General features: G+C 40.1%; 1 protein-coding gene across 1 annotated transcript in view; it reads left to right on the top strand.

Annotated features, from left to right (window-relative positions):
- The window catches only part of sema6bb (sema domain, transmembrane domain (TM), and cytoplasmic domain, (semaphorin) 6Bb), a 129,884-nt gene that overhangs the window by 93,385 nt on the left and 20,811 nt on the right, over positions 1-15,688 (top strand). Inside the window, exons 15-16 of the mRNA XM_072389717.1 lie at positions 1,698-1,775; positions 5,681-5,739. Coding sequence (XP_072245818.1) covers positions 1,698-1,775; positions 5,681-5,739 — 137 coding nt within the window. The remainder of the gene's footprint in view (positions 1-1,697; positions 1,776-5,680; positions 5,740-15,688) is intronic.

The following is a 15,688-nucleotide window of genomic DNA, read 5'->3' as shown; positions in this document are numbered from 1 at the left end:
TGACATTCGAGAGATTCAATGAAAATATCAAGTAAACAATTTTGTATTAAAGTCATGAATCACGTTTGGTGATAATCATACACAGAACACAAACCACAAGCTTCGAGAGTTTCTGAAGGACGAATCAGCAAAGCTTGCAGTTACTCTTGGAGAAAATCTCAGAATGTTGGAATTTCTTAAAACTCGATTCAAATTAAGTGAAGGCACACTTATTTGCTTTTCCAAAACATTTAGCTCCGTGCTCCAAAAATGTTGAGAAACGGGTACTTACAAAGTCTAGAAAAGGCTAGTTGAGGCTGTTGTGTCCAACTAACTGATGTGTTAAAACTCAGAATTAACTTTCAAGCTCAATTCTTACCTTATCTTCTTATCTTATCTTCTTACTGCTTTAAGAACTTTAAATAGTCACTGTCGTGATTAGTGGTATGTCAAGCAAATTTCAAGCTTTGCAAGTTGTAAAACCAGAAACTGAGTGATTAAGATGCATACCCAGAAAATTTGTCCTCCACTTTTAACCCATCCAGGTTGGCACTTGTTGACACACACATGCACAGGGTCACACACTCATAGAGACAGATGCCATACACTGGAGCGGTGGGCAGCCATTCACAGAGCCCGGGGAGCATGGGGGTACAGTGCCTTGCTCAAAGGCACGTCAGCCATGACAAGGAGGTGGACTGCCACCCCACCTGTCACTTTAACCAATCTTTTTGAGTGGCGAAAGTGGGAATTGAACCGCCAACCTAGTTATTGGCTGACCCACTCCAACCACTGAGCCACGGCCGCGCCAAGTGATTTTGTTCAGAAGTGGAAATATAATACCAATATAACTGTCAATATTCATGGAATTCATGTCAATATTCAAAGGAAATTTGTGATTCTTAATTGTAATTATAATTCCATAGAAGATAGATGATTTATCAACCCAGATTCCAAGATAACCCTTTGAAAAAATATGACAGATGTCTGATAATGTATTACTATGATTAGTTATGTCTCTTGTTGTACAACACTGCTTGCAGTCTGCTTGAGCTCTTTCCCTATAAATGTTTTAAACTTGGCCGTAAAACTGGAAAATCCTCTACAGACTGTAGCTGTTTAATCAGGTTTGACACAGAGCATTTAGCTGTTGGCAGCATTTTCACTGCTGGTCAACCAAGTATACAATGTAAAGTAAAGAAAATGCCTCACCCTACATTGAGAAGGATTCTATGGTTCAGTTCCTGGTGCTGAAAGGCATTCATGTCCAACAACACATTCAGCCACCGTAGTTTATTCAGCTGTATGCAGGCGTTGCAGCTTCAGGTTGCAAATTAATGGAGCCTGGCTACATTTAGATATAGTTTATTTTGAACCAATCCCTTTCTTGATGGAGTTGCACTCAAGTTTGTGGCTTTGATGAGCAGTGTTCTCTAGAAATATGCCAAAACATTTAGTGCAAATAAAAAGATCAGAATTAAACCCGTCATTTCAAAACTATGTCAAATATAATCAGTTACTCATGAACCATGCCTGTATAAACATTGTATAAATCCCACCAGTAAGTTGTTTTTATGTTTGAAGTTAGTTGTGTGCCCCAAAGAGCTGTGGTCATCATAAGGCAAATTAGAGACTTACTTTGAAGCCTCATTAAGGGAAAACAAATGAACTTTAGAACCTTTGAGGCTCAAGCAATCAATTTGGTTCCGTCTCTGTAGGAACTGCATCGCCTCCAGAGACCCGTACTGTGGCTGGACCAGAGGAAGCACCTGCTCTTTCCTTAGACCTGGAACCAGGTATGACACCTTTCCTTGGTAGTTACACCACCACAAAATACACACTGCTGCGTTTTGTCATATTTTGTGTCTGCGCTGTGACATTCAGTCTATTTTTTCTGTCTTTATCTCCATCTGAAGTTTCAAGTCTTGTTTTACCTCCCGTCTCTGTTCTTTCTTTCTGATCCTGCAGATTTTTTTTTGTTTTGATTTGTTTCTAGCTTTATCATTTCCCTCAAGGTTATTTTGCTCGTGGCAGACTTGGCATCCACAGAGACATTCTATATATTATCTATCTGGTCTACGAGTTCTTAGCTTCTGAAAATATTTGAGCTTTTAAGTAAGATCTGTGCCCTCTAAACAGACTGCCACAGTCTGCTCTGTGTGCACTTATTGATTCAAGATGTCTGGTCTTAAACGTTGCTTAATTCCTTAGCTTCACTTGTTCTGTCCATAAAACAGTGTGTAGGTGTGTGACTGAGGGAGTTTTGGTGTTTGTTTTGTCTTTTGTGTAATGCTGCCTTTATCACACAAATATCCAGACGGCGTGTTGTCTGAGTGCATGCATAAATGTGTGTATCTACTTGGATGTCTGCACTGGTGCGTGTGCGTGTGTGTGCGTGTGTGTGTGTGCGGTGGGGATGTGTTTGTGTGTGCTTGCGTTAGCATGTTTGACCCCTCTTTCCTCATGCTGCTGAGACACAGCGGTGTGTCTTGACAGTTCACCTCCAGTCGTTTCCTCCAGTGAAATCAAATTTCTCTTGAGTCGAGCTGCTTATTGAATTAGGCTTTGAAACACAGGTGTAGTGCCAGCTGAACAGACAACATGGGCCTTAAAGACCACCTCGGGCTGCTTACTTATACTATTAAAGGCCTCTGTGTTTGTCTTGATTTGATTTACCAAGGGCAGTCAACTCGGCAATCGATTCGGCATTGAGTTACTTTGGATTTCCTCTTTGAGGAATAATACAACCTCTCTTTGCAAACTGACACCAGAGGAGGGCTTAGCGGTTGTTGTTATATAACATTAGATTGTAATTTAGACAGCCTCTGAGGGAGAGAAGTTTTGTACTATTAATGACAGTACATGCTGTGAAAAGTTCGATTCATGGTTTTATTGTTGTGTGTGCCACTGTGTTTCACTAAATTACTGATTTTTATCTAAAACTAAAGAGGATAGAATAGGGCACATTGCAAGATTTGCATCATATTTGGTCTTCAGTTTGCATTTTTATTACTTGCATCACTTTCATTGACAGAAAGTATACATTTTAGACTGTTATCCATTTAATCTATTTCAACTGCTTCGATCACTTTCTAAATTATGAATTAATTCCCAATTGGGAGCTCAAATGTTCTGGCCAGCAGTATGTAAATACATATTGTAGAAATGACTAGACTTACTCCATATATTTTCTCAGAATTCCTATTAAGTCAGTTTAGTTAAGACAGGACTTAATTGTCTTGCGGTGTCTTGCTCAAGGGCACCTTGGCCGTGGCAAGGAGGTGGACTGCCACCCCTCCAGCTGTCAGCTGTCTTCTCCAATCTTTGAGCAGTGAGAGTGGGAATAGAACCAATCAATTATAGGAATGTTCCAAATGGTTCCAGCACCCCCTATTTGGACTCATTGTTCTAACAGTGGAAAGCATTCAACATTGATATAGTTCAGTCTTTATCACCTTCTGTTTTACAATGAAGGCTTTAAGTAATGAGTCAATGCACCTGGAAGAATGTCCAGAAAATAATAAAAAAAGATTCATTGTAAGAAAAGAAATCCAGCATGCACCCAGATCCACAAGCAGATCTATAGAAAGTAAATGACCCGCAGTGTGTGAGAGGCAGCCAGCTCAACACAAAACATTATTCTTTATTATAACGATAACCGCTGTACATTCACAGCACATGCAGACTCATTTGTCAGAGAGTTTTTCAGGCATTAAAAGCAAAAATTTTGGCAGTGCTGCTGCTTTAGCTAATTGCAGAATAGTGACTTTGTGAGCTCAGTTAAGCATCACTGTGCAGTTTGTGCTCTGGTTTTTCAGATGTAGTATGTAGGCCAAAACTGCTTCATAGTAAAACCATGAAAGAGACTGACTGCTTCAGTCTACCAACATCCAAGCAAGTCTGCATATTTCTTTCAGTCACATTTCAATGAGTATTCTCTTTTGTATTAAAGAAGTTAACAGTTTTCTCAACAATCTTACGTACGCAGATGTGTGAAACTACAAATGATCAATTGTATTAAGACACTTGAGCCTCTGTAAAGATAGAGACTCACCTAGTGAAAGTCAAAGAAATTTCTAAAACGTGGCAGTTTTCTTGAAAGGGATATTTATCCTTAATAATGTCCTTATTTGTTTCTCCTATCCTGAGTTGTATTAGCTCAGATCATGGAATTGTAACTACAATGAAACTTAGAAGTTTCTTTAGACACTTTGGACAACTGATTCTTCCTATTTCCAATCTTGATGGTGACCTAAGCAGATGGTTTCCTGCATATAGATTTATATGCAGTATAATAAGACATGCTCACTAGAAAACGTCTGAAGTGGCCAGCGCCTTGTGACTGACATCCACATTTCAAATCACTTACAAATGTGATGTTTATCTGATTAAAACATATTACATTTTGAGAGTTTTTTTTTATTATTATTGTTCAGACCATAATCACTTTGGATAAAAACCGATTTGGGCAAAGAGTCTCAGTAAGACCTGTCATTGCACAAAGAAACTGTCGTTGTACGTGTGAATGTGTGTGTGTTTTCCCACATTGGAAACCACACTAAGATCAGAATACAAACCTTTCATTTGTATGTTTCTTAGTTATAACATTTAAGTATATCATTGCATCTTTTGTAACGTTTATCAGCATGTCATTTTAATAAGCTTTTTGGCCAGTCAGAGTATTTCCTCTGCATCTTCCACGGAAGTGTGCTTTTCAAAGAATACTTTCTCATTTGTCCCCCCAAATCGCTTAACTTAAGGTTTTCCATTCACGTGAATTTCATTATACGTGCTATGTATCAGATGAAGCCTACAGGCGAATACATTGCTGTGCACACACACACATACCTACACACACTCAGTCATTCTCTACGTTGCAGCTCGATGCCGTTTCCCCTGACATGAGCTTTAACCAAACGCAGTTGTGTTTTTCTTTGGGGAGCACCTGGCCTGTGAGCTGTTCTCATTTCCTCTCTGCTTCCTCACTTCATCACATGTTATTGTCTGTTGAGTTTTCTATGCTCCCCTGTTGCCCAGAAGGGAAATGAGTTGCAGAAGTACAATATGTCATAATTTCTGTGGAATTATTGAAATCCAGGACTCAGGTTATCAGGTGCTTTAGAACTGATATGACAAGGCACCTTCTTCATAAATGTATAATAGGCTTTTCATAAAATTGATATCTTCTCAGATGATTTTGTGACTTTAAGAACTTCTCAACCATAAACTACTTATTAAGGGGTAAAATAGATTTTCTTGGATTATTTAAACTCTTTAATACTTGAAGACATGGTACTGTACATCCACAGTAAAAATATATGATATGAAGATGCATATCCTGACCTAGAAATATAAGTAATTTATTGCATTAATTACCTTAATCATGGACGCTGCTGCAGGCATCAGTGGATAACTTTAAATTATAATGGTGATTATTGTCGAATTCTAGGTAGCTCAGGGGCTCCTTAGTTTTCTTTCCACATTTAATGACTTTCTTTCCCCACTTTCTCAAAATAAAAACAGGGCATTTTTCAATCTAAGAGTGAAAGGAGCTTGAAGAGATATATGCTTCATTATAACATGTGCTTAGCTCTAAGACTTAGTTTTCCTCTGTCAGAGTGGATCTGTGCTTTGTGTCAGTGGACCAATTGCTGTGCCTCTGCGTCCTCTGATTAATGACTGTGTCTTTTCTCTTCTGCAGACTGCCATTCGAGCAAGATGTTGAACAGGGAAACGTGGCCCACTTGGGTGACTGTGACGGTAAGAAAGTGATGTTCAGACTGTGTCTTTCTGTGTGTGTGTGTTTGCCTACAAGTGTAAGAGCAAATGGCTTTCTTGTCTTAACCCAGATCTTTACATGACTTGTGTATCTTCAGAGCAAACAACAATTGAGTAAAAAGGAAGACAAGCCTGGCAGTTTTATTTTGTGCCTGGGAAATCCACTAATAAACACAGAGACAAGTCCCAGTCCACCTCAATTCTCTGTTGTATCTCTTTTCTCCCAAAAGTCAAGCTCCAAGATTCAACATAACGGTCTGTTAGTTCCATTTAGTCTCTGAGCTGGCAAGAAAATCACAGTGGATGTTTTAGTTAGCTTTCTTCTCTCACTTTACCCTGTGCTTACTTGTTTGTAGCATTGCTTTGGTCTTGTAGGTTGCATCTACATGAAGTTAATTATATTCAACTCTAGCTTGAAGCCCTACTCTACTTTCCTCTCTCTCCATATCATTATGAAAATAAAGGTGGTAACCAGCAAAGCAAAAATCTCTCTTTTAGCTACACAGAGGTTTTTAGGATACTCCCATGACATCCTCTTGCTTTGATCTAAGCACTAATTCCAATGCGTGCAAATTAATCCTTCTCTTCTGAAAGTTCCTTGAGTTCATGTGCCATGCTCCCTGAGAAAAGAACAGATAAATATTGCATAGTCTGAACCTGCGTACAACTCTAATCCTGTTTCAGATGGGCACTCCGTTTGATGCTGTGCTCTCACTTCAGGTCCTCTGACCACTAAACCACAGGAGATAGCCTCAGTAATTGAGGGCCGTTGCTTACTCAAGGCGTGGTAAAGTTAAGCTAGTTATTTGTCTCCTTTGAGCTGATTTATGACACTTTACTGGACCTGCGAGGGACCTTAATCAAAGTGTTGGTCCTGCATCTAAGTAGCTACTATTGATTTTCCAAAAGCTATGCTCTATTAAACACAGAACTCGTTATGCATGTGTGCTGCTTTTGAATAATAAAAGAAGATTCTTAAGATATTAAAAGATATTAAAATATCATACAGGGAACTTCATTAGAGCAAGTACAGTATAAACAATGAGGGTGTAATCAAAGACACATTTGTTTCTCTGTTCCTGCGCTACACCCAATTTGTGAAAGATTAACATAGCTAGTGGTGCTCCATTTGCAAATGGAGTCTTCCATAAACTTGAGTGTGGGATCTATTACTCATCTCATCTATTACATTTGTGTAAGTCTCATTCAAGATCTCTGGGTGTGATAAAATTAAGACAATAATAATTGCAAGGTTTTTTCCACCAGTATGACTCTGCCGATCGTTACTTCCCTCGAAAGACAGATTAGTTCTTGCGAGTTTCAAAATATTTTGACCGTGTAAGAATCCTTGCTTCAAGGTTTCAAGCTGTTTTGTTTGTTGCCAAGGCACACAGGTGGGCTCAATCCTCATGCTGTTCTCGTAGCTGTAGACAAGTTTTAGGTATAGCAACAGTCAACACGTTTCCCTAAGATGTCAGTGTATGATCTAATGACATCAGCTATATAAAAAAACGGAGACTATTTCTTCATTACAGGAAGAGAAAATAACTACGCTGACGAATTGTCAAATTATCTCAAATTAGTCCAGTTGGCTCCATTGGTCGTAGCGTGTTGATCTGATTGGTTGAATTTTACAAGTTGTTGACTGTGTGTGATAAACAGACTGCTCATCAAATCCTCTGTTTCTGAACACAAACAGCTTATATAGTCCTTTAAAAAAAAAGCATTGGGAGCCTCAGGTTAGGGTGTCACAGCACTGTAAGTGATTTAATATTTCTCTTCCATAGAGCAGCAGAGGCAGCGATGTTGTAAATTGTGACATGTTAAATACGTGCAGTGCTCCTGGCCACAGATATAAATGAGAGTCATATCCCTTTCAGATTTGAACAGATAATCAGGTGCACTGACATGTGCTGTGCTCCCCTATTGGTCTTGTAACATTGTTACATAAAGATGTTCTGTCTTGCTCTCTGGTCCTGCCTTTGAGGAATATCAGAGCCCAGAGAAATGTTTTTTGCACCCTGATCATGTCATGAAATATGCCGGCGCTGAGCACCCTTAACAGCAGTGAGACCAAGAGCTGCTGGGCTGGCATGGCAGCATCTATGATGGCTGCCAGCAAGAGTTACCCAGCACTTTATCTTAGATATTCTGATGACCTCGATGCCACGGCCCATCTTTTATCACGTTTTTTTTTTCTTTGACGCTGTCGTTGTCTCTGTTATGGATGTTCTCCTTTGTGTCTCCTGCTCTAAGTTAATGCTCAGTCCATCTTTCTATTTGTATTTTTGCAAGAAGAACATTCTCTCCGCCATCTGCAAACATGATTCATGAGTTAAAGGAAGACAGAGAGGCGCAGCTTCAAGGAGCTTGTTATGAGAAATTGTCACTGACATTGCAAGGACTTTGAAAACCGCCTGAACATTTCTCTGTGTCTATCTGCATTTATCGCAGCACTTCTCTTCATTTGCTTTATTCTTCATGAATACAGGGCACATACAGTGCATCTGTGTACTTACTAACACAGAGCGATGCCGGCGCATATCAACACAAACTCCTCGGGGATTTGGATTGGTTTAACAAACAGAAGGCTTTTGCTTGCTGAATATTTTATGACTCAATGCTGGACTCATTCCACCTATCTGTATCTTGACCCAGCAGATTAAAGGTGAGTTGTGGTCTGGAAGGTTTATTTCTCTTTGGAAAGAGATTCGGGGAACTCAGTTTCACTCTCCCTTGGTTTACTTCTTTGGATGAAGTCATTTTTATGAAGCTGTGCATCGAACAAAATTCTCCATCTTCCTCCTCTTGTCACCTTTCAAATCTCCAGTATCTGTTTAGGTTAGGTTAGAATTTTTTTTTTTAATATGTTTTCAAATCTGTGTTATTGAGTGATCGGACTCCAGGATTAACTAAATTGAAATATATTACGACATATAAGTCACAGTGATACAAGCTATTCACATGGTAGATTTAAGGCACGTGATGATCAGTGGAATCCCAAAAAATAATAATATCTCTCTACTTCATCCATTGATACAGTGGTGTACAAAAGTTCTGTCAATGATATGCAAACACTTTGCTTTAAACACTTTCGTCTTCTCCTTGTTGAGTTTAGGCAATAACAATGGTTGGTTATGACTGAAATACATTTATTTGACTAGTTGCCTTGGTTACGTGGAAACAACATATTATTACAAAAAGTTTTCAGATACTGCTTGGCATTAGAAAAATAGCATCACTGTGGTAGGATTCGACCAGGGTTAGGGCTAAATGCGGCCGTCACCATGATGGACGCCTATTTTTACCCTTCATGTGCACGTGCCGCCATGGCCACCGGAGGTCGAATATTCCTTTTGATGTAATTATTATTGGTTTTGTCTGCCCGCATTTACAAACGCCAGATGGGCCTGTTTTGTGGAAGAATACAGTCTTCCCTATGCCTTTGAAATGTTTGCCATTAACTGGCTGCAACGGCCTATTAAATGATCAGACACAATTTCTCTTTTGTGCTTAACAGAGGAGTCTTTTTTCATCAAACTAAGATTAAATCCAACATTCTTTGGCGTGCAGGCAAATTTGATGGCATCACAATCTGAGGAGGATGAATCAGAAATTTGAATTTGAACTATACAAGCTTCAACAGTTATAGCATTATCTAGCTAAAAGATGATATTTTGTTGAATTTGATCTTTTCTGTCATTGTATTTGCCACAAAGTAGAACAAATATGGGTTTTCTTTCCTTTCAACTGGCTGAAATGACCCCTCACAGTTAAGTTGGTCATTTTCAAGTTTCTTTGTGGAAACTGTGCTATTTTTTTATAAGTATGTTATTTTGCCATATAGTTTTCTCCCTTCTGCTGCCTCTGTGCCTCCTATAACTCGTTTCTCTCCAGTCTCAGTTGGTGCTTTACTGATTTGGGAGCAGGCTTGTCATCAGGACTTAAAGGGAGATGGATGGATGGCCTTACTTAGAGCCCAGCTAACTGCCTTTCCTTTCTCCTTAACCAGAGAGAAGCAGTTGCTGGAAGGAGAATCGATTTTCATCTTCTCTCTGGCTGATGGCGGTCAAATAGATATGAAGGGTGATTCTGCAAGGGGAAAGGAATGGGGCTGAGAGGAGCAAGGATGGGCAAGGAAAGCTAGGCAAATTAGATATGAAAAAAAAAGTAAAGAGCAGAGCAAGAGGAATGAGTAAGTGATTGGGAGATCATAGGAAGGAAGCAAACTTTGAGGACTGGAGAGAGGGAAGTAGTGCAGGAGATCAGAAGAATTTAGTTGTACGGGTGAATATGAAAGAAGAGGCAGACTAATGGGAAGAGAGGACAGAGAGTGAGAGTTACGGGAGGGGAGAGAGGCAAATGGAGTTGATGAAATGGAGAGATGAAAGCTTGTCATGGTTTCTGTTTGTATAACTGTAATTTCCTGTTTTATTTAGTCAGTCCCTTACATTTATATATCTGTAGATTTTCCACCCTTTTCCATTGCCTCCTCCATTAAACCTTTGCTTCTTGGTTGGCTTGGATGTGGAATGTTTTCCAGTAATGGACATCCCTGTGTTTTGCAGGCCAGCTGCTTTTTAGATGTTTGCGTCAGTTTAGTAAGGCTCACTTTTTGCTCATGAAGTCTGCTTCGTGCTTTATGAAAGCAGCAGTGAGGGAGGAGAAGCATCTGTTTTCATGGGGTCTTTGGCCGGGCCAGCGTGACAAATGGGCTATGAGCGCCACCAGCATCTCCTGTGTCACAGTACTGTCACTGGCCTCGTCAGCTGGCTTGTGACCAAGATGTAACTAACTCTGATGAGGTGGTTTAAGCCACCTGCCTCAATTCCTCTTAATCTTTTCTTTTCGCTGTCGCACATCTGCTGCCCCTCTCCATATTACACTTAACTTTTTCAGTTTGCGTCGTTCCATTTTTTCTCATTCGATTAAATGAGGATAATGTTCGTTGCAGCATCACTAAAGGAATGTCTTTTTGCTGTGTCAGAGGACCACAATGTAAGAGCAGCTTCATAATGGGAAACTGAGGGAGCTTTGTGAAGCTAAGAGTATTGACTTGTGGGTAAGCATGACTCTGTATGCATTTTTTGGAAGTAAGAATCACTCACCCTCTCTCCTTCCAACACACTCCTGATATTACTATGTAGAAAAGATGTGCTGCTCCACTAAACCCGCTATGATCAAAGCAGAGCTCGGCAGCCCAACATCTAATTGAGACGAAATGCTGTGGGAGGGACACTCCTGATGAAAGAGTTGAGGTTAGGGAAATATCTGGATTCAATTATGTGTGTGTGGGTGTGTGGATAGGTGTGTGTGTGTGTTTCTAATGCACTGTTGGTCTATTAGCCTCTGAGTTCATCTTTCTCTAAGGATCTAAGGCGCACTTCATATTTGGCTGGTAATCGATTGGTCCAAACTAACATGCAGGCACTGTGCGACACGAGGTGACGCAGCTGCAGAAGGGCTTGTATCTGCACAGTGTAAAAGTAGAATCTAATCGTTTCAATGTCTTCAAACTTAATTCACATTTACTTTCGGTGAACATTTGAATATGTTCCCAAAAAGCTGTTTCAGTGTCATTAAAGCAGAATTTATAATGTGGCTCAGTCATTCAGTATTTAAATTGGCCATATTATGTATTTTAGAGTTTTCTTTTACAAAGGGAGTTATTTTCTCCCTACAAAAGACTCCTGATAGAAGCACCTTGTTTATTGCACAGCCTTTTCAGCTTGGACCCGATGACACAGCAGAAGGTAGTATAGAGTGTTCCAACACCGTTGGAAATCATGTGCTTTTTGTGCATTAACGCATGAATACCTATGATAGTAAACACCCAAAATGTTATGTGCTTATAGATAAGCATAATATGGGCCCTTTAAGATATCTGGGCTGTGATTTTGATAAGGAAGGCATCAGGTCCAACAGGCATTACTCTCAGGTCAACAGTGTTGGTTCTTTCATCAGTGTTCAGTCAGTTCTGATACAACACCAGGATTATATTAAACAAGTATACAAATTTCTGATTTTCTGCACACTGCAAAATCAAACTGTTACAGAGGCTGCATTTATTCAACATGCTTAAACCATTATTGTGCGAAAGCGATTGAGCCGGAGGTTTATAAGCTGTTTACATCTATCTTGGGTTAATGTTTTCAGAGATATTGTTAACGGTGATGTAATGAAACAAAAAAAAAAATACAACATAAGCCTTATCATTTGAAAAGGAAACTTTTCTCCTTTAAGCCATAAATAAAAACACATGTTTAAGCTTCAGCATAGAATTTCTAGGTCCAACATGAAACTAACAAACCGGACATGATTGTCAGTTAGTGAAGCTTGCTTTGACTCCATCTGCTGATTTTGTTTTCCCTTCCTAAAAAGTACTAATTTCTTCTTCAGGTCTTTTGGAATCTGGCGTATGTTGTGCTATAACTGCTCACAGAATGAACGTGTGAATTCAACATTGCGTTTAGTTGTAACTCTCATTTGGTCCCGAATAGCTCAAACTAAATTTAGTTCTATTACCTTGTTACCTGTAAACAGGTTGATGCCCAACTGAAGTCTGTAAGTCGTGAAAAAAAATACCAGAGTGCACCAACCTGGCGTTGGTTAATACACTATATTTTTCCAGATTCATACTTCACTGGCAGATGAAATGTGGTCAACAGAAAACTTATTTAATTTGTCATATGAAATATTATGAAATATTGAACTTTATCAAGCCAAAGTGCTGCCAACAGAATGTCTCTTAACACCATAAAAAGGGTAGTTGTATATATAAATGTAAGAATTTAGAAATGACTGTTTCAACTATTCCACAGCCATGCTGTCCACCAGGATCAGTGATATTATAGAACTCCAGAGCCCCATAAAGACACAAAGCTCCTGAGTTTGAGTTTTAGAGTTCCTATTTATGATGCGAATCCTGGTGAAATTTCAGTGAAAAACATCTTAAGCTATGCCAATATGTCTCCATAACATTCACCTTTGGAAGTAACTTGAACCAATTTTACCAGTTTTAGCCTGGTTTATGGACCATTCAAATGTCTTATAGATGTGTTTTAACCAAGAAAAGCTCATGTGTCCCAGGTCTTCAAACAGCGCAAAAGTACTAGGTCACACCCAAATTGTATCCTGAGTTTGCACTTGAAATTCTGCTTGCAGGTAAGAAAAAAATAGCCATGAATAATCTGTGAGGGACCTCTCAGGCTCTTCAGAGTGGACATCGCAGACAAACTGCAGCTGGAAATTTGCTGGATTTAGTTTTGTGGACAGAAACCAACACAAAAACATTTGTCTGCAGTGTGTGTGAGCATGTGTGAGAGGACATGTGAGCCTGGACAAGAGATGAGCATGTGTGAACTTGCCTGTGACAGGTGATATAAACCATTTCTGTAAACAGTGTAATGACTTAGATTTGGTTCGTGCATCAGCAGATGGTGTAGTATTTCCGACCCACTTGCGGCAGGTTATCACGACGTGTCGATTGGCTTGCTTCAGTTTCTCCATGTCACGACCTTTGCTGACAGGCCAATCAGTTACAGCCTTAACATGGACTAAATGGTCTGCCATACTGCCAGCTTCACTTTATCAATTCTCGTGAAGGGCTCTTGATTCTAACAAAAAAAAAAAAGGAAAGATTCTTGCTTTCAAATAGTTTTGTTGGGTCCCTAAAACACCTCCTCAATCTTCCAACATTTTGTTTTGCTGTTTGCAAGCTTTTGGGTGGTATCAAGTCAAGCTGTGTATGCACAGACAGCTCATCAGCTGAAGTCAGCTCTGTTAAACTAGTCATCAAATAGGAGCAGGAAGGCAGTGTGTGTTTTGGGGCATGTGTGGTGCTTTAGCTGCAGTGGCTTCCTGCTTCAACGCATCCCCCCTCGTTGTTCCATCTCAACACTTTTCTCAAATCTCCGTTTCCTCTCAGTTGATAGAAGCAGAGTAGGCTTTTCGACAAGTGCTCGCATCCAGACCAGCACACAAACGCTCAGTCACACACACACATTCGCCACCCGTTTTGCTGTGAACTCACTCAGCCGTAATGACATAGCTAGTGTTGCTGCAGTGTAGCTACAGATGGAAGCAATTATGGTGCTGTGAAAATATTTCCTGAAGAAAGGCAGTGTTTTGACTGGTTGAACAGCGGGACGCAGTCACTCAGTAATTGAGGACCACTAAAACATCAATGAGGCATGAGCAGATTGGAGATTCCTTGTTGTGGCGTCATGTTAGAGTGAATGACAATCACCACAGAGTGGGGACAGACTCTGGCTTTCAGTCTGGTGGTTGTAATGTCGTGAGGAGCTTTGTGCAGGAAAGAAAATTTGTTGCCAGATTTATGGCCGTGGTCTCGTCTAACTACCTTCTAATTGCTGTGGTTTGGAGAGAGGCCTGCGTTGTGGCTAGGGACGGGGGGACCAACAAAGCCAACAGAGTGCTTTGCAGTTACATAGCAGTGAGTTGAAATACCGAATCTCAGGTCTGCTGGGGATAAACGTATTGTCCTGTAGCCTGAACTCCCACCACGGAGACTGGGACAGACGGGAAATGAGAACGAACGAGACAAAGCCTTCGTCACAGTCGTTAATTTTCTGTTTGATGGTCTCTCTCTAGGTTTCTTTTTTCAGAAGGAGAGGAGAGTAACCTTAGTACCATCCTTCTCCATTCCTAACTCCCTCTTCTGTCACTCCTGCAAGTCAGACACCAAGGGCAGAGTGAGGAAGGTAGGGGATAGATAAGCTGATAAAGGAAATGTGGTGTAAAGCTGTGCATCCTCTGACCACAAACCACTGGCACATCTCTCACACCCTAAGGAGTTTCAAAGATGCTTGAAGAGAGTGCTGATCCACTGAGTCAATACTCAGGTTCAGCCGTGAAAGTACAAGGACTTCCCCCACCGTTACAAACAGGCAGAGCAGAGCAAAAAGGGAAGTGAAATAGCATCTGCTGTGTGCAGTTTCAGTCGTAGATATTAGAAGATACAAATAGTGGCTTGAGCTTCTGGAAGGTTGGGCGAGGAGGAGCAAGGACTCCTCAAAGGCTCCAGCCCTTTCATCTGATTTCTTCCTCTGCTCTTCACATCTAACACTCCACAGTGGGTGCCTCAGAAAGCCTTGAAAAAACACAGGGGGCCTGCTGACCCATCAGCAAGCTACAGGCACCCGTTGATAGATGAGCATTTTCAAGGACTTGTTGAAATGAGTTTGTGTGTTTTGCAGTCTGGGCAGAGGTTGCAACATCCCACACTATCTTTACTCAGGCAGAAGTACATTTAACTTTGTGAAAAAAATAACGGATGAAAGCACTGATTTAACCTTTTTACTGTAGTAAGCTAAAAGGTAAAGGTTCTGAAATGTTCTTTGTGTATGAAAAAGGAAGTAATGCTGTTTTCATGCACAGCTAACTCGTCCTCATATATCTTCCCAGAACATTAAACGTTTCAGACTTAAAGTAAGAGTAATAGAATGGAAATAATAAACATTCCTCTGGAATTGCTTATACAGCCGATAGCCTACCTTCTAACAGTTTACTAGAATAAAACCACAGCTGAGAAAGAACTGGCTGCTCTTAATCTGCTCCAGCTGCAGTATTTTGTCTGCTTCACTGTCATCCGTGTCACTAGTTACTGCCTCTTGTCATGAATACTACATTCAAGTCTCCTCCATCTCTGTTTAGTGATGTTACATTGCTATGTCTGTTGTGTGCCGATAGATATAGCCTAGGGGTTGTTACCTCTAAATGTTATCATCTCATCTGTGTATGTTGAAGTCATACTTGATGACACAAAATGAAAAAGAAAAGAAAAGTAGAAAATACTGATATTTTAGTTTAAGCGTTTCAGAAAAAAAATGTCAAAAGAAAAATAAGTACTCAAAAACAGATATCTGAAAATTCTGCTTGTATTAAACATGATGAAAATATATTTGGTTTT

The sequence above is a fragment of the Leuresthes tenuis genome, unplaced genomic scaffold, assembly GCF_036924035.1.
Source record: "Leuresthes tenuis unplaced genomic scaffold, fLeuTen1.0.hap1 SCAF_7, whole genome shotgun sequence".
In the NCBI taxonomy this organism is placed as follows: domain Eukaryota; kingdom Metazoa; phylum Chordata; class Actinopteri; order Atheriniformes; family Atherinopsidae; genus Leuresthes; species Leuresthes tenuis.
The sequence above is the reverse complement of the archived record's forward strand: the minus strand, read 5'-3'. Positions and strand labels throughout refer to the sequence as shown.